Source organism: Pinus tabuliformis, chromosome 4_2 (genome assembly GCF_031772625.1).
Source record: "Pinus tabuliformis cultivar Carrire ecotype Pingquan chromosome 4_2, CPIR1, whole genome shotgun sequence".
NCBI classification, from domain to species: Eukaryota; Viridiplantae; Streptophyta; class Pinopsida; order Pinales; family Pinaceae; genus Pinus; species Pinus tabuliformis.
The window spans coordinates 660,957,664-660,977,442 of NC_142304.1; the positions used below are offsets into that span (position 1 = coordinate 660,957,664).

The 19,779-nt window shown below is 40.3% G+C and overlaps 1 protein-coding gene across 5 annotated transcripts in view; it reads left to right on the forward strand.

The window, feature by feature from the left end:
- The first annotated feature begins 18,888 nt into the window (after nucleotides 1-18,888).
- LOC149171143 (NEFA-interacting nuclear protein) overlaps nucleotides 18,889-19,779 on the forward strand; it is a 221,513-nt gene continuing 220,622 nt past the window's right edge. For 4 of the 5 annotated variants that reach the window (XR_016259011.1, XR_016259012.1, XR_016259013.1 and 1 more), the window contains exons 1-2: nucleotides 18,889-19,090; nucleotides 19,190-19,264. Coding sequence is in view for 2 of the 5 variants with exons in the window: in XM_089424031.1 (XP_089280157.1) it covers nucleotides 19,013-19,090; nucleotides 19,190-19,264 (153 nt within the window). In the remaining 3 variants the exon portion in view is untranslated. The remainder of the gene's footprint in view (nucleotides 19,091-19,189; nucleotides 19,265-19,779) is intronic. The other variant, XM_089424032.1, reaches the window with a different exon arrangement.

Here is a 19,779-nt window from a genome sequence, read left to right on the forward strand (position 1 = left end):
AAGTTACTAGTTCCTGGAGCCGTAGGTTGGTACAAATGCTCTAGAGCCCTTCATGGGTTGAGTTACTAGTCCCTGGAGCCATGTTTGGAACAAACGCTCTGGAGCCCTGGAAGGTTGTGAGTCAAGTTACTAGTTCATGGAGCACTAGGCAACTTGGGTAGAGACTGATTGGTTTGAGGTTAGTGATTTCCAGACCATAGAGGTGGAATCATTGTGGTTGAGGGTTGAGGTGGTTTGGCATCTGGAATCCCTGGTTTGGTTTTATCTTGGTTTATTCCATGAGATCACACATTCATGCTTGGAATATGGCACGAGGGTGGTTGGCTGAAAGAGAGATTTGGTTAAGCCCAATCTATGGTCGAGTGGTACGTGGAAGTCCTTGACTTGGTTGGTATTTTCATATATTAATAAGAGTTATTTTCCTACTGCGATTTATGAATACTTGTAGTGATTATGTTGGTGACATTATGGCTAATTTTCCATTGTTTCTACATTGGTTATTTGTTGGTTATATGTTGGTTATATGATGTATGTTATCTATGGCTCTTGTCATGATTTGTTAAGTTATCGAATAGTTTATGTATACATGGACTAATAAGTGCTATTATAGGTAAGTAGAAAAGGTTTAGAACCTTCTTGGTGATTCTTAGATGAAGACCATCAGTTTATGATCATATATGCATTCATGACCTATAGCTTACATGTTTTCCATGTGTTTGGTGAAATTTATGTTGTGGATTAGGCATCTTATGGTCAAGTTATTGCTTGAGTTTTGATTAGATGGTTTTTTCATTACCTTTGATTGCATTTTGGAGAGTTTTGGGCAATTTTGGGTAGTGGTCTGGAGGTTGGCCTGAGAAGGTGGCACATATCTTGGGACCACCTGATTAAAACTGAAGGATTTAGGCCATAACTGCATGGAAGGAGACCTATGCATGTGGTTGGAGGCCTATAACTACACCCTTGCCTTGTTATGCATGCGGTTGGGGTGTTATGATAGAGAAAAAAGTTCTAGCTCAGGGATTGATCACCTGGGGTGGTGGTTCGGCTCCTGAGTATTTTGCAGTCCCTGTAGGAGGTCATTTTGTGTTCAGTTTGTAGGCCCCACTTCCTTAATTGGAACTTGGAGGCCGGGTCATGTCATAGTGACACTCATCTCATGTTTACCTTGGCGAGTTTGTGAAATTGGGTAAATGAGGGAGGGGTGGTTACATATTGGTATCAGAGCTTGTTCCATTCACTTTGGGCAATATTCGATACCATAGATTGGTATGAAAGTTTCCAAGTTCAAACACTTGGACTGGATGGACTAGGTGCGATTGTTATGCATGCATGTTAGTTGTTAATATGTTTGCTATGCATGCATCGTGATGGTCATTGTTGCTGTTTTCATCATAATGACGATGTTAGTGTGTGATGATGTTGATATTAATAATGCTGATCTGTTTGTGTCATTATGAATATATATCATGCTAATATGGATTGATTGTGTAGACGATATAACCTCCCTTGAACTTCACTAGGGTATGATTTTGATTATGTTTATATTTGGTTGATCTAACATGACATGTTTGCAAGAGATAGAAGATCAGAAATGACGAGCAAAATGGTGGATTATAGTTCACGTGACTCTCCTTACAGATCAATTGAGCAACAAGGAGACGAGTAATCTCATGATTTAGCAAATACACTGAGAAGCTTAAAGGCATAAATAAAAAATTATAAGGCAGATAATGACAGGATCATTCAGTCATAGGAAAGACTTGTCAGAGCTTAGGAAAAGCAAGCAGAGGTCAATGTAGTGATCCTTCAAAGCTTATTAGATTTGCAGAGACAAGGAAAACTGAGAATCAGTTATGGACAGGAGGAAAGGAAAAATGGGGCATATGGTAGCGGGATCACGAAGGGCACAAGTCAGATAGGGATGACACAGTCACAGGTGGCATATGGATGGATACCCTTGATAAGGGAGGTAATGTTACAAATTCTATTCTAGTTCTAGTTCAAATAGACATCATGGTCATCACCGCTATCATCCTTATAGGAGGAGTGAGAAGAAGTACTCGCTAGGTGAGTTTAAGAAATCCAAGCTTCCTACCTTTGATGGAGAGATGAACAAACCAAAAGATGTAGAAGCATGGTTGCTTGGGATGAATTTTTCGAGTTGCATGACTATACAGAGAAAATCAAGGCCACAATAACTATTTTCAGTCTCAAAGGGAAATCAGATATCTAGTGGGAAGATGTGAAGTGTGCCAGAGGCATCAGGATAAAGGAGTTGAGTTGGCATGAGTTTAAGGTACTCTTCATAAAGAAGTACTTATTCGAGAGATAAGACGATGGAAAGGCTAAGGAGTTCTATGAGTTTCAGATGGGTTCTATGACAGACGAAGAGTACATGACTAAGTTTCTAGAGTTGTTGAGGTATGTGCCATATCTTAAGGATGAGAAGGCAAAGGTTCAAAGATTCATCAGTGGATTTCCCTTAACATTTATAGATCAGGTTGAGTATGATGAGCCTCAGTCATTAGAAGAAGTTATTGGGAAGCTGAAGCATTATTATGAGAAATCTAAGTGTAAGTATGAGCCTAAGTACGAATGGAAAGGAAATGATAAGATTAAAGGAAAGTGGGATAAGAAGTGAGGAAGACCTCAAGATGCAGGTAACAAGGAGAATGCAACATCGTACAATAAGTTTAATGCAATTAACATAGGACATGGGTCTCAGTCTGAGAAGCGGAAAGAGGGTGATGGCAGGAAGCTTTTGTAGTGTTGGACTTGTGGTGGAGAGCATCACAAGAGAGATTGTCCACAACAGCATGGTGGCAGACCTCAGATTTATAGTGCCCAAAAGGCGCAAATAGCTAGAGATGTTGGGAAAAGTATTCCTCAGATTTTTGCATCAGTGGATAATAAGCAAGTTGATCATCAAGCATCTATTATCGAGATGGAAGGTAATCTTTGTGATCAAGTTGTTTCCATTTTGATTGATCCTAGATCTAACTATAGTTATATTAGTCCTAACTTGGTGTTTAAGTTTTGCTTGAATAAAGAAGTGCATGCATAATCTTGGTTGGTGTATTTGGCTACATAGACCAAGAGAAAAGTGCATTATTGGGTAAGATCTTGTGCATTTGAGTTCAATGGTATGTCTACTTAAACACATCTAAATGTGCTTCCTTCGGGATGATACTGTTAGAGTCGGTCTTGTTGCCCTCCGTCAGCGATCAAAGCTCTTTGCATTTGCATAAGTAGGTGTCTCATCAGTGTCAATTTTTGCATCCCATTAGGCATGCCATAACCCTGATGGAGGAGTTGGTGTCTTTGTCCCCCTCTTGGCAGCTGAATCAAGTTATTTCAGTCCTTAGTCACTTTCAAGCTTGTCTTGTCTTGGCTTGAGGTCAAATTCCTAGGTCTAGGGTTTTGGTCAAGTTTGTTTACAAGGTCATGTCTTTGAAGGTCAATAAGTGCTCAGCAAGCCAGAGGGATGATTTTAAAGGTGTTTCTTCGCAAGTTTCAATCTTGTACAGTTAATCTTTACCTTGGATTTAAAAACTCTGTTTTTAAAGCCAAGGTCATTTTTTAAATTTTTGTAAAAAGTGATGAAATTTCAAAAAACTTCCAGAGACAGCATGTAACCCTGGCTCCCTTGCCAAGATCCCTCAGATGCTGTCCCTGCAAAAATTATCAAAGAAAAGCATCAAATCAACCAATTTCAGGATAAAAGGAAACCATGTGGGTTGTGACATGAAATTAATTCAAACAAGGCTATAAAAGCCCTAATCTCCCTCTATCAAGCCTCATTATGCATCCAAGTGATAGAGCAACTAATTGCAATACAGTTTGAGTGAAATTTGTGAGCTTGACAGGCGCGCGACCCGTCAGACCAGGCGCGCGACCCATTAGAGGCGCGCGACCCGTCAGGCACCCTACGCCAGTGCAAAATTATAACGGGCGCGACCCGTCAGAGGCGCGCGACCCGTCAGCGCCCTCTTTGTAAAACCGCCTGAAAATTCACCAAGGAGCCACAAATTTCCAAATTTTGCAAGGTAGGCCCTCCATCATGAAAAATTATTGCTTGCTACAGTTCAAGAAGATCATGATTGTATTTTTAAAGGTCTTCATTTGCAAGTAAAAGTCTCCATTGTGCTTTTGGGCTTAAAGTTGTCAAAATGCCAATTCATGTCACCATTTAGCTGAGTCTATCATCATTCAGAGGGTTTTCATCATCATGTCAAGTTCCATAGGGTCATTCTACAGCTTATTCATGCTTCAGTTGCGCCTAGGCAAGGTCATTTCCCTCTCCTAGGGTTTTGAAGGCAATTTCTCTTGGAGGGTCAAATCATCGGCAAAACTTGTATCCTGATGTTCATACACCTTCCCATATCCTTAAAGTACCTTACCAAATGCTTCCCATCACTGAGATCCCCCAAATTCCTCATTTTCGCACAAACCCTAGTTTCTAGCTACAACCTGGCAATTTTCTAGGTTGGGCCTGTGTTTTGCCCTTTTTGGACCCCTTCCCCCCACTCGACCTCCGTGATTCCACTTTCCCCTGCTCCCTAACATCCCTCCCCACTCCCAAAAATTTCCCCAAGAATTTAGAAGCCCCCTATCCCCTTCATTTCGCTCCATTTCGACAAAATTCCTTGTTTCACACATCGGGACAAGTCGCACTCAAAAGCTGTTTTAGAGCAATAAAAGATGAATTTTGGAAAACTGAGAGAGGTTTTTGTCCAAAACATGCCAAGGAAGAAAGACCTCTTTCACTTTTTTCACAGGTGTCATGGTTTAAGAGAAATGTCAAAATTACAATCGCTGGATCCAAGGAGGTTGGCCAAGGCACTAAAACGGAGAAAGAGGCCCAATCCCCTCTGTATCTTGGCTGAGGCTTCACTCAAGGATCAAGGCACTAAATAGCCTAGCCACAGCACAAATCCCAAGAAATTTTGAGAATTTTGGGTGAATTTTGGCATTTTTTGGCAATTTGCAGGTTTTTCCCATTAACGGGTCTCACCCCCCGCGCGACCCTTCATCATGGCAACTCCTTTTGACCAAAACTCAGCATTTCCAGATTTTTCATGCAAAGTTACATATGCTCATGGATGGACTTGAGATTTGGTGAAGTTTTGGGCCTCCAGAAAGTAAAAAAACTAGCAAAAAATGACTTTCTGCCACTTTTTTGAATTGCAGAAAGCAGTCTTGGGAGATTTGAGTTTTGACAGGGCAAATGAACTCCAAATCCAAAAATTCCAGTTGGGTTGGAAAGTAGACTCACAGACCTTTCCAACAAGCCCACTTTTGCTCAATTTGGCCACCTGAAAGTGCCCCAAAGATGGCTCCAAAGGCGCGCGACCCGTCAGGCAGGGGCGCGCGACCTGTCAGGCAATTTTTTCAAAAAATGCACTGTACAGCCCAGAAAACGCAGATTTGACTCAGTTTGACTTTTTGGGATGAAATGTGATTCTCTTTGATGTAATTATTGTACTTTTTAGACACTTTTACTCTTATGTAACACTTCTAGAACATTCATTCATGAAAAGGGTAAATATTAAATGAATGAATTGGTTTCCTAGCTTATAGAGGCAAGTTGTTTTGACTGCCTAGTTTGTAGTGCTTAGTTTAGAAGTAGTTGAAACAGCTCCTAGGATAGTGAGCTCGACCCATGGAGGCAGGGAAAGAGGTTAGATCATCTATATTATGTATTTTCTTGCTCATTTTCATGGTTGGACTCTTGAGGGATAAGCTATCATTGTATTATTCACTGTATCTCTGCAATTTTTGGCTAAGGAAGACCAGGGTTTTGCAGTCCTTTTTGGGATTCTTGTGGTTACATGTATTGATGGTGTGTTTCTATATGTACCTGTAAGTGTGTTATGTGAATCATTTCCTTTCTTTTACTTCTGCACATTAAACAAATGAAGTGTTAAAGTAAGAATTCATGCCTGCCATGCTCTGCTTTTAAGTTTGTTTAATTTCAATGTTTTCTACTGTCTAAAGAGAATTCAAAGTTATTGTTTGCTCTCTTTCGCTCCTCACCTTTCATTCCTGACCATTCACCTCAATCAAAGGCATCAATACTGTCTCCTACCTCGCCCCAAAGAACCCCCTGCAGAAACTGTGTCCAATCCTCACACCCAAAATTGCCCTCTCCTCAATTTGCCACCAAAAACCCAAAAAACCCCAAATCAACCCTTTTGATCAGTTTACTAGCCTAATATCAGTGTTACCTTATTGGTCATCTCATCTATTGAAGATTTTACCGAGATAGACCGGAGAGAGCCTTCTCCTGCCCCGTAGGGCTAGCTATGAGGCTAAATGGTTTGATGTTGCCTTGAGGTTTACCTTTCTCAGCCTGAGGTGAAATTTCAAGCGCTAACATACTGGCGACCATACTGGGTAGAACAAATTGTTTGTGGATTGATGTGTTGGTTTCATAAGTCTTAGACGGAGCCTGAAGTTATGCCAGGTAGCCTTCGAAACGCTTTTGCTTTGCATTAGCGGAAGTAGATAAACGCTGCTTCTGTCAACCTCCGTGAGCTTGTGAATACGACCACTTCATTTGCTTTTCACCCCAGTACATGCATCAAGTTCAGATCTGATTGTTGATGGTGGACAACGATCAAACACTGACAAGGCTGAAATCATTCACTGGCGACTCCTTCACTGAAAACTCCAGAGATCAATGCTTCATGGTGACTTCACTGCAGGAAGACTAGTAGCTATGAGATTTTCAAGATGGACCGAATCACAAGAAGATATGCTCCCTTGAGCCGAGATCACATCCCCGGTTTTCCAAATAAAATTCCGAAAGTAGATTGGTCAAGGAATTTGCCTACATTTAATGATGATGGTAAGAAGGATGTTGCTCTTCATCTAGTTAGATTTCATATGCATATTCGCAAGTTGAAGGTGGATTTTCCTGAAGATTGCTTGATGAAGATATTACTGGCCACTCTGGAAGGTAAAGCCGAATCATGGTATGAAAGTTTGCCACTTGCTTGTATTTATTGTTTAAAGGATTTTCATGCCTTGTTCATTGAAATATATCAAGCATCTTATCCATCATTAAATTTAGTTCATGACTGTTGCAAACATGCTTCAACTTTTATTGAAAGCCTTGAGAAATATTATGAAGATGATAATTTTATGGATGTTGAGATCATGGAGGCTCTGTACGAGAATCCATTTCAGCAACATGAAGAGAACCTAGAGGATTCCCATAGAGATGATTATGAAAATTTGCAGCAAGACCAAGATCTTAGTATGATGGAAAATGAAACAATTTCGCATCTTGACAGTCAACAGGAATTGCATGAAATGGATCAACAGTATGAGGAAAATCTGTATACTCCTTCACTTGAAATCAATGAAGACAATCGTTGTTTGAACAAAAGAAAACAAAAGGTATTATCTCCTCTATCTGAAGATGAAATAGATCTACTTTTGAGAGGTCTTGTTCCAGCTCAAGCTAACGCAGAAATGCAGTGTGCACATGGTCAAGAAGATGATGATGGACCTTCTTCCTCTTCTGAAAAGGATGACAGTCTTGTAAGCAGCTTTATAGATCAGCAGGTTGAAATTTGTTATATGGCTGAAATTGATGAAAGAGAAGAGCTTGTTTCAGATCTTCCCACAGAAGAAGACAGGATAGCTACTTCAGTTCTAGATTCAGATTGTGATGACCAAGCATACCTTGTGCTGAATCCTGAAAAGGAGGGTTTTGTTGTTGAGACCATAGACAAAGTTTTTGATCCAAATGTTCTCATGCCATCAGAACAGAGCCTGCATGAGGAGGTAATTCAGTCAGTTCATGAAAAGCAAGATGACATCTTCATTCGAGTAAGTGAAATAGTTCCTTTGGATGAATTTATGGTAGATGATAGAAATGTCATTTTTGCACTTCAAGAATCAGCTGAAGTTTCTTTCCTTGTGATTGAAGAATGTAATAAGGAACTTGATAATTTGGTTATGATACCATATGAAGATGACCCACCATATTGTCAAACTACAGAAGATCAGAGCATACAGGATTACCTTTCAGATTCTTCATATGTCTCATGTGCTGAAATGTTTTTCCAAGAAGAGATCTGCTCATCCATTTGTTCAGATTTTTTTGAAGCCCATGAGCATACTTTTACCGAAGCACATGATGAAGGCAGATTAGGAATTGAAACAAAGGACACCTTGTTCTTTCAGCAGGAGGTGGCAGTGGCAAATCTTCATGTTTTTCACGATCCTCTAGCAAGTTTGTTGCAGCCAACAGTGATAGTGTTTATTGCAGTGTTCAGTGATGAAGGAGATCATGGTCAACTATGTTTTTGGATGCCCAGCGATAGGTTTGTACTGTTGACCAGAAGATCTGATAAGAAGAATCAATCAAGAAGGCATCTACTTGATTGGTTGCATTGGCATTTTGATATAGTTTGATGTATATTGTCTTGTAAGAAACACAGGTGGTTGTCATCATGATTTCAAATCTTGATGGAGTGCTGCCCTTCAATAAGCATTGTAAGTTCTTGTTTTCGTTAAGTCAGTCATGAGTCATTTATGAGTCAGTTTTCAGTCATGTTGGTTTCATAATTATGTCGGCTTGAGTCAGGTTTCAGTCAATAAATGAGTCAAAGTCTTGTGTCGTTTGCCGAAATAATGACTCCATCGCCCAATGGTTGCAAGCACTGGTCTGCTCTCCTAGAGGTCTGAGGTTCTTGGCACCTCCAAGGAGCTACCATCCCCATTGGAGCCAATGTTAGAGTCGGTCTTGTTGCCCTCCATCAGCGATCAAAGCTCTTTGCATTTGCATAAGTAGGTGTCTCATCAGTGTCAATTTTTGCATCCCATTAGGCATGCCATAACCCTGATGGAGGAGCTGGTGTCTTTGTCCCCCTCTTGGCAGCTGAATCAAGTTATTTCAGTCCTTAGTCACTTTCAAGCTTGTCTTGTCTTGGCTTGAGGTCAAATTCCTAGGTCTAGGGTTTTGGTCAAGTTTGTTTACAAGGTCATGTCTTTGAAGGTCAATAAGTGCTCAGCAAGCCAGAGGGATGATTTTAAAGGTGTTTCTTCGCAAATTTCAATCTTGTACAGTTAATCTTTACCTTGGATTTAAAAACTCTGTTTTTAAAGCCAAGGTCATTTTTTAAATTTTTGTAAAAAGTGATGAAATTTCAAAAAACTTCCAGAGACAGCATGTAACCCTGGCTCCCTTGCCAAGATCCCTCAGATGCTGTCCCTGCAAAAATTATCAAAGAAAAGCATCAAATCAACCAATTTCAGGATAAAAGGAAACCATGTGGGTTGTGACATGAAATTAATTCAAACAAGGCTATAAAAGCCCTAATCTCCCTCTATCAAGCCTCATTATGCATCCAAGTGATAGAGCAACTGATTGCAAGACAATTTGAGTGAAATTTGTGAGCTTGACAGGCGCGCGACCCGTCAGACCAGGCGCGCGACCCGTCAGAGGCGCGCGACCCGTCAGGCACCCTCCGCCAGTGCAAAATTATAACGGGCGCGACCCGTCAGAGGCGCGCGACCCGTCAGCGCCCTCTTTGTAAAACCGCCTGAAAATTCACCAAGGAGCCACAAATTGCCAAATTTTGCAAGGTAGGCCCTCCATCATGAAAAATTATTGCTTGCTACAGTTCAAGAAGATCATGATTGTATTTTTAAAGGTCTTCATTTGCAAGTAAAAGTCTCCATTGTGCTTTTGGGCTTAAAGTTGTCAAAATGCCAATTCATGTCACCATTTAGCTGAGTCTATCATCATTCAGAGGGTTTTCATCATCATGTCAAGTTCCATAGGGTCATTCTACAGCTTATTCATGCTTCAGTTGCGCCTAGGCAAGGTCATTTCCCTCTCCTAGGGTTTTGAAGGCAATTTCTCTTGGACGGTCAAATCATCGGCAAAACTTGTATCCTGATGTTCATACACCTTCCCCTATCCTTAAAGTACCTTACCAAATGCTTCCCATCACTGAGATCCCCCAAATTCCTCATTTTCACACAAACCCTAGTTTCTAGCTACAACTTGGCAATTTTCTAGGTTGGGCCTGTGTTTTTCCCTTTTTGGACCCCTTCCCCCCACTCGACCTTCGCGATTCCACTTTCCCCTGCTCCCTAACATCCCTCCCCACTCCCAAAAATTTCCCCAAGAATTTAGAAGCCCCCTATCCCCTTCATTTCGCTCCATTTCGACAAAATTCCTTGTTTCACACATCGGGACAAGTCGCACTCAAAAGCTGTTTCAGAGCAATCAAAGATGAATTTTGGAAAACTGAGAGAGGTTTTTGTCCAAAACATGCCAAAGAAGAAAAACCTCTTTCACGTTTTGCACAGGTGTCATGGTTTTAGAGAAATGTCAAAATTATAATCGTTGGATCCAAGGAGGTTGGCCAAGGCACTAAAACGGAGAAAGAGGCCCAATCCCCTCCGTATCTTGGCTGAGGCTTCACTCAAGGATCAAGGCACTAAATAGCCTAGCCACAGCACAAATCCCAAGAAATTTTGAGAATTTTGGGTGAATTTTGGCATTTTTTGGCAATTTGCAGGTTTTTCCCATTAACGGGTCTCACCCCCCGCGCGACCCTTCATCATGGCAACTCCTTTTGACCAAAACTTAGCATTTCCAGATTTTTCATGCAAATTTACATATGCTCATGGATGGACTTGAGATTTGGTGAAGTTTTGGGCCTCCAGAAAGTCAAAAAACTAGCAAAAAATGACTTTCTGCCACTTTTTTGAATTGCAGAAAGCAGTCTTGGGAGATTTGAGTTTTGACAGGGCAAATGAACTCCAAATCCAAAAATTCCAGTTGGGTTGGAAAGTAGACTCACAGAACTTTCCAACAAGCCCACTTTTGCTCAATTTGGCCACCTGCAAGTGCCCCAAAGATGGCTCCAAAGGCGCGCGACCCGTCAGGCAGGGGCGCGCGACCCGTCAGGCAGTTTTTTCAAAAAATGCACTGTACAACCCAGAAAACGCAGATTTGACTCAGTTTGACTTTTTGGGATGAAATGTGATTCTCTTTGATGTAATTATTGTACTTTTTAGACACTTTTACTCTTATGTAACACTTCTAGAACATTCATTCATGAAAAGGGTAAATATTAAATGAATGAATTGGTTTCCTAGCTTATAGAGGCAAGTTGTTTTGACTGCCTAGTTTGTAGTGCTTAGTTTAGAAGTAGTTGAAACAGCTCCTAGGATAGTGAGCTCGACCCATGGAGGCAGGGAAAGAGGTTAGATCATCTATATTATGTACTTTCTTGCTCATTTTCATGGTTGGACTCTTGAGGGATAAGCTATCATTGTATTATTCACTGTATCTCTGCAATTTTTGGCTAAGGAAGACCAGGGTTTTGCAGTCCTTTTTGGGATTCTTGTGGTTACATGTATTGATGGTGTGTTTCTCTATGTACCTGTAAGTGTGTTATGTGAATCATTTCCTTTCTTTTACTTCTGCACATTAAACAAATGAAGTGTTAAAGTAAGAATTCATGCCTGCCATGCTCTGCTTTTAAGTTTGTTTAATTTCAATGTTTTCTACTGTCTAAAGAGAATTCAAAGTTATTGTTTGCTCTCTTTAGCTCCTCACCTTTCATTCCTGACCATTCACCTCAATCAAAGGCATCAATACTGTCTCCTACCTCGCCCCAAAGAACCCCCTGCAGAAACTGTGTCCAATCCCCGCACCCAAAATTGCCCTCTCCTCAATTTGCCACCAAAAACCCAAAAAACCCCAAATCAACCCTTTTGATCAGTTTACTAGCCTAATATCAGTGTTACCTTATTGGTCATCTCATCTATTGAAGATTTTACCGAGATAGACCGGAGAGAGCCTTCTCCTGCCCCGTAGGGCTAGCTACGAGGCTAAATGGTTTGATGTTGCCTTGAGGTTTACCTTTCTCAGCCTGAGGTGAAATTTCAAGCGCTAACAGATACAACATGTTGTTGGGCATGGATTGGTTTTATGTCCACGGGACTAAGGTAGATTGTTATGCTAAGGACATTGAGTGCCTGGATGATGATGGAGAGAGGAGAATCTTGCAAGGAAAGAAGAAGCCTACATCAGTGAGAGTGGTTAAAAATTTGCAAGAAAACCGCAGTTGTAGGAAAGGATGTGTATTGTTTGTAGTTCATATTCCTAGTGACAAAGGAAGGATGCTGAGGATGTTGAAGTCTTGAACATGTATTATGTTTTGTAGTAGTTTCAGGATGTGTTTCCAGCAAAGATTTCAGAGTTGCCTCCTCATAGGGGAGTGGACTTTTCTATTGAGTTGTTGCTAGGAGCAACACCAACATCTAAGGCACTGTATAGGATGAGCGCTCCAGAGTTGGTGGAATTGAAGTTACAACTTAAGGAAATGCTTGATAAGGGGTACATAAGGCCAAGTGTGTCGCCTCGAGTGCACCAGTGTTGTTCGGGAAGAAGAAGGATGGTACTCTCAGGTTATGCATTGATTACAAGTAGTTGAACAAGGTGACTATCAAGAACATGTATCCTTTGCTGCAGATTGACGTTTTGTTTGATCATTTGAAGGGGGCAACAATGTTCTCAAAGATTGACTTGAGATCAGGATATCATCAGGTACACATCAAAGAGATGACATCTACAAGACCGCATTATGTACGAGGTATGGGCATTATGATTTCATAGTGGTTCCTTTTGGTCTTACTAATGCTCCAACTACTTTCATGTGTTTGATGAATAATTTGTTACATCATTGTCCCGACAAGTTTGTGATAATATTCATTGTTGACCTATTGATATACTCTAAGAATGAGGAAGAGCATGTAGAGCACCTGACAACAGTGTTAAGATTGTTGAGAGAGCATCAATTGTATGCCAAGCTTAGCAAGTGTAGTTTCTTTTAGACAAAAGTTCATTACTTGGGACATGTTGTTTCTAAGGAAGGTATAGCAGTGGACCTGAAAAATATTAGAGTTATCATGGAGTGGCCAACTCCTAGGAATGTGGATGAGGTTAGATTATTCATGGGACTAGCAGGTTATTATAGGAGGTTCATCAGGAACTTCTCACGGATTGCCTATCTTATTACATCTTTGCAGAGAAAAGGAAAGAAGTTTGAATGGATTGAGGAGTGTGTAGTTAGTTTTGAGTAGTTGAAGCATTTTCTTAGAAATGCTTCGGTCTTGAAGATTGTAAATCCAGAGAAAGAGTTTGTGGTATGTACATATGCTTGTAAGAAAGGACTTGGACGAGTCCTGATGTAAGAAAGACAAGTGGTATGCTATGAGCCAAGGAAGTTGAATGAGCATGAGTAGAACTATGTGACTCATGATCTTGAATTGGAAGTTATCATTCATGCATTGAAGACGTGGAGACATTATCTTCTTGGCAGGAGGTTCATCTTGATGATTGATCATAGTGGATTGAGGTACTTGTCTGACCAACCCAATCTGAATGTCAGGCAAGCTAGATGGTTGGATACTCTCAGTGAGTTTGACTTTGAGATTAGGTACATTAAGGGTGAGGAGAACAGAGCTGCAGATGCTATCAATAGGAGAGTGCAGGTGAATCACATTGTAACAATAAGTTCTTATGGGACAAATACTTGTAGGAGTGGATCTTGTAGGTAGGATAACATGATGATAGGTATCGATAATTGAAGCACAAGTTACAACAACATGGTGGAGGTGATAGGGATGAGGAGTATCACCTCACACCATATGGCTTGGTCAGATTCAAGAACATGATTTATGTGCCAGATAACATCGAGCTCAAGAAGCTTATTTTGAGGGAGTTTCGTGTCAAGTCGTATTCAAGTCGCTCGGGATATTAGAAGACTTTGAAAACAATTAAGAAGTTCTATCATTGGTTGAATTTGAAGAAAGAGGTGATTGAGTTTGTTGCGAGATGTTTGGACTATCAACAGATAAAAGCAGAGCATCGAGGTGGTTTATTACAACCTGTTCCAATTCCAGAATGGAAATGGAAGTTCATTTCCATGGACTTCATCGCAAGTTTGTCGAGGACATCGAGACAACATGATTCCATCATGGTTGTGGTTGACAGGTTAAGTAAGGTAGATCACTTCATTACAATTATGTCTACTAATTCAACTAGCAAGGTAGCTCGGATATTTATGAGGGAGATAGTGAGATTGCATGGTGTTCCTAAGAAGATCATATTAGATAGAGATGCCATGTTTACTTCCTAGTTTTGGAAGGAGTTGTTTGCAGGTTTGGGAATAGAGTTAGCTTTCAGTGCAACTTATCATCCACAGACAGATGGACAAACAAAGAGGGTCAACAGGATTCTTGAGGACATGTTAAGGATGTATGTCATGCTTTAGCGGAGGAAGTGGGAGGAGTATCTTCCACTAGTAGAGTTTGCATATAATAATGGTTATTAAGAGTCTCGAGGATGAGTCCATTTAAGGCTCTCTATAGGCGAAGTTGTAATACACCTATCAGCTAGAGTGATCCAATGAACAGGGTGCTAATTGGACCAGATATGATGGCAAATATTGAAAAGGAAATGTAGGTTATCAAGAGGAATTTAAAGGCAACACAAGACATGCAAAACAGTTATGCAAATCAAGACATAGCATTCAAGGATTTTCGAGTTGGAGAGCATGTGTACTTTCACATCAAGCCCAAGAGGAGCTCCGTGAGGATTGGGTCACGTGCCAAGTTGACGCCTCGGTATTATGGGCCTTTTGAGATCCTTGAGAGGATTAAACTAGTGGCCTACCGACTTGCACTACCTCTGATAGTGAAATTCCATGATGTTTTCCATGTTTCATTGCTTAAGAATTAGGTCTAGGATGTTGATCATGTGATTGATTGATCTGTACTGTAGGTGGAACCAAAGGGAGAATTCCAGCTAGAACCTTAGTGCATTTATCAACGGAAACAACTCATGCTCCAGAACCGAGCAATCAAGCAAGTTAAAGTGCAGTGGAAGCACTTCGGGCCCGATGAAACTACATGGGAGGACTGATAAGATGCGGGCTATGTATCGTTATTTATTTGTTGCTTGAGCACATGTGTTTGATGTATGTGTCTTGGTTTATGATTATGCATATGTGTATTATATATACTGTAATGAGTTGTGTTATGAAGATCCAATAAGTAGTGTGTTGTAAATACTGCATCGAATTGTGGTATAAAGCTCCAATAAGCAGTATGGTGTTCATGTTTTCAGTAGTTGGTATGATGTAAATGTTGCATCGAGTTGTGTTATAAAACTCCATGGGTAGCATGTGTTTTGCTGGTTATAAGCGTCATTGAACGTTGAGGACGGTGTTCCCCCGGGGGGGGGGGGGTTGTAACAACCCCTAATTTATTTTCCATGTAATAAATAAAGCCAAGGTCATGGGACATGTATTCCAAGCTGAATGTTGGGAAAACACACAATGATGGGCATCACCTGTGATTAATTAATGGCTATGAAATTGGCAAAGAGACAATAATTGGCATTTATTTATGAAAATAAAGGAAAATAGGAGAAAAGGAAGGTGAAGAGACACAAATTTGCATGCAAGGGAAATTAGAGGGAAAATGAAGAAAATAGAGGCCTCAATAATAAAAAGGCTTCACAGGATCAATTGCTAGCTTTTGTCAGTTCAATTTTGGAGCTCCCATTTCATTCTCTCATACTCTTGCACACTTAGAGCATTCTTGGACCACTATATTATTCACTTGTATTTAGAGAAAGAAGGCAAAAGAAAGCAGAGAGCGCAAGGACATAGTCAGATCAACAACTACAACTGGATTGCTTTGCAAGTAACAGGTTGCATGTGTGATTTCCTTGTTGATTTCTAGATGCATGGTATATGCATGTGATTCTTTGATAATGTGTTGTCATTGGCATGGAGATTTCCTTGGATTGACAATGGTTTTTAGCCTTGCCTTGCCATTTCCTGGATAGCCATGGTGTTGTGGGTTTCCCAATAGTTGTTTTTTGATTGGTGCTCATGTTCCCTATGGTTGTGGGTTGGAACAAACGCTCTAGAAGCCCTGGAACAGTTTGGGTTTAGTTACTAGTTCCTAGAGTCGTAGGTTGGGACAAACGCTTTGGAGCCATTGGTGGGTTGAGCTACTAGTCCCTGGAGCCATGGTTGGAACAAACGCTCTGGAGCCCTGGAAGGCTGTAGGTTAAGTTACTAGTTCCTGGAGCCCTGGATAACTTGGGTAGAGACCGATCCCATTGATGTTAGTAATTTTCGGATCGTAGAGGTGGAATCACTATGGTTGAGGGTTGAGGTGGTTTGGCCTCTAGAAGCCCTGGTTTGGTTTTGTCTTGGTTTATTCCATGAGATCCAACATTAATGCTTGGAATATGGCGTGGGAGTGGTTGGCTAAAAGAGAGATTTGATTCAGCCCAATCTATGGTCGGGTGGTACGTGGAAGTCCCTAAATTGGTTGGTAATTTCATATATTAATAAGAGTTATTTTCCTACTGTGATTTATGAATACTTGTAGTGATTATGTTGATGACATTATGGCTGATTTGCCATGGTTTCTATGCTGGTTATTTGCTGGTTATATGATGTATGATATCTATGGATCTTGTCATTATTTGTTAATTTATCGAATGGTTGATGTATATATGGAATAATAAGTGTTATTGTAGCTAGCTAAAGAAGGTTTATAACTTTCTTGGTAATTCTTAGATGAAGACCATCAATTGATCAGATTTGCATTCACGACTTGTAGCTTACATGTTTTCCATATGTTTGACGAAATGTCTATTTTGGATTAAGCATCTTTGGGTCAAGTTCTTGCTTGAGTTTTGATTGGATGGTTTTGTCATTACCTTTGATTGCATTTTGGAGAGTTTCGAGCAATTATAGGTAGTGATCTAGAGGCTGGCCTTAAAAGGTGGCACATATTCCGGGACCGCATGCTCAGAATTGAAGGATTTAGGCCATAACCGGATGGAAGCAGGGCTATGCGTGCGATTGGAGGCCTATAACTGCACCCTTGCCTTGTTATGCGTGTGATTGGGTGTTAGGTCAGAGAAAAAGGCTCCAACTCAAGGATTGATCACCTGGGGTGGTGGTTCAACTCCTGAGTGATCTGTAGTCCATGTAGGATGTCATTTTGGTTTCAATTTGTAGGCCCCACTTCCTTAACTGGAACTTGGAGATCGGGTCATGTTATAGTGACACTCGTCTCATGTTTACCCCAACGAGCTTCTGAAATTGGGTAAATGTGGGAGGAGTGGTTAGATTATGTGGTAACCGTTGTGGCTTCTCTCTGGTATAGGGAAGACCTCTCCCATGACATTGGTTATGTGAGAATTGTATTACATGGTGGTCTTGGCTTTTGAGACACTAGCCTTCAGTGCATGCACCTTATGCTGACAATCCCCATGAGGAGTAAGGTGACAAAATCCAAGGAGGTGACCTCTAGGACGTTGGCACTAGTGACAACATAAGCTAGAACAATGGGCATGAGGCAAATAACACGTACTTGTCCTCAGCCTGAAACATTTCCAACCTTGGTGGGTTGGCCATTGCTCGGTAATTCGTTATATGTCTAAGTTCTATAGATCTTTCAACTCTTTTAGTTTGATAGTTTTTGCATGGTGGACTCTAGTTCATAGTTTACAGAGTGTTTTGGTGGCCTGCATTGTTACTGGATTCCTATGGTTGTTAGACCCTGCCCAGAGTTCTTCCCTCTGTTTATTCTCTGTTACAAATTGCTAGAGTTCGTTCTAGACTTTCTTGACTGTTGAGTGTTAAATTTGTGTCCATTTTATTGAGAATCCTATCATCTTGTTTTACATGTTTCTTTGTCTATTGGGGGTCATCCTCAATCTAGCCTTTTGTATTCCGTAATTCCATGCCCTGCTAGTGGGTGCGTTGTCATCCTTGGGCTAGAGCAGAGGCCCTCAAGGCGGGTCGTGAGCTCATTCCTAGGGTAAGAACATTGCAACCATATTCCATTGCTCCACTCCTCCAGAGATCCAAGAGGAAATTCGCCAACTAGAAGCCTTGACTACTAATGATTGACAAACATACTCTGATTTTGAAATCTAGGCCAAAGTAGCCAATTAGGTTCCTAACCTTGGTCATACTTGGGGTCGACAAAGCCAATATATTAATTCCATTACCCTTCACCGGCAAATGAAGACACTCTTGGGTAAGGTCCTGAGCGAAAAGCACGAAGACCACAACAATATCATCTCCTTTTTTGAATGAAATTCAACAAGTCCAGCGCCACCAATGCTCTTGTCTTGTCAACGTCGATGCTCGTTTAGCCCACATAAAGGGCCATCTTCAATGTGACTTAAAGCCTCCCACCATAGCAGGTACAAGCACCAAAGATCCAGCCCCTATCACTTCATGAGATACTTGATGTTTCATTCAACTTCTTGACTTAGCCTTTTACTTTCAATAAAATAATTTATTTTAACAATGATGTATTTAAAAATAATATATATTTACATTTAGATAAATCTAAACGTTTATTAGTTATCCATAGTCATGGTTTCGCTTATGACAAACTACGATGGTACTTGGTTTAAATAATGATCTCTAATTTTATAAGATGAGATTTTAAGGCAATAAAACTCCTATCAACAAAGGAAAAAAGAATTTACTTCCAAATTTATATCGTTTAAAATACATATTAATTAATATATAAAAAATAAAAAGTTTACTCATTTAATAGAAATCATTTAATTAATTAAGGACACTACTCCTTCGCAACTGCTCCATATTATGATTTATTGAAGTATTATCACGAGCTAACTCCTATCAACAAAGGAAAAAAGAATTTACTTCCAAATTTATATCGTTTAAAATACATATTAATTAATATATAAAAAATAAAAAGTTTACTCATTTAATAGAAATCATTTAATTAATTAAGGACACTACTCCTTCGCAACTGCTCCATATTATGATTTATTGAAGTATTATCACGAGCTTATAAAATCGAGGAGCTCAACGTGAGAAACATTTAGTAGACTTTGTAGAAATCTTGACAGGAGCAGCGAGACATTCCATTAGATTGAGTGCAACCGGGTCAAGTGAGGATGGAAGAACGAAACATTAAGAGTGAAAACATGGCGGAGCCTCCTGTTAGACTTATGAATTTTGTCTCTGAACAGCAGGCAAGCATGCGATGATTCGTCTTTGTTCTTTTCCCTGTTCAGTTTTTGGTAAATATATCAATGTGGGTTCAGCTTTAAAAATAATAAAAATGAATACAGCTGGAGGAGTTCAAGGAGAAACGCGGAGCGCGGGTAGAGGACGGGACGGTTCAGAGAGACAGACCGCTTTACGAGGTAGGTCTGACGGATTTTCTCTCATCATTCTGGATAAACTCCCATCTGCAAACCTGATAACAGAACTTTACTGTTGTTTAATTATGGTGTGCCTATTGTGTGTGAAATTAACTTGGATCATATGTAGATAAAATAGATTTATCACGTTTCCAAATATAATTAATTGCATCTCTGAGGTGTTGTTTTTTGCTTTCTAATTTTTTATCTCCGGGGCCGATGAGTGGGGTGTTTTTTTAATTTTGAGACGTGAAGGTCGGGGTTCAAAGGCAACTCACTTTCTCACGGTTACTTAGGAGGTCTGATAGTTTTAGATTTCCATGGTCTAAAGGCTTGTGATTTTTCTCATAACAATTCTCGCTATTCAGGGCATTGTCCTAATTACCTTCCCCTAAAGTTCGAGAAAACATATTTACCAGCTTTTTAGGACATCAACGCTTTTGGAATTGGCCAAACAGGTCTGGATCAAATCTCTAAATGTTTGAAAAAAAAAACCTAAAAACGACAACAAATTTAAA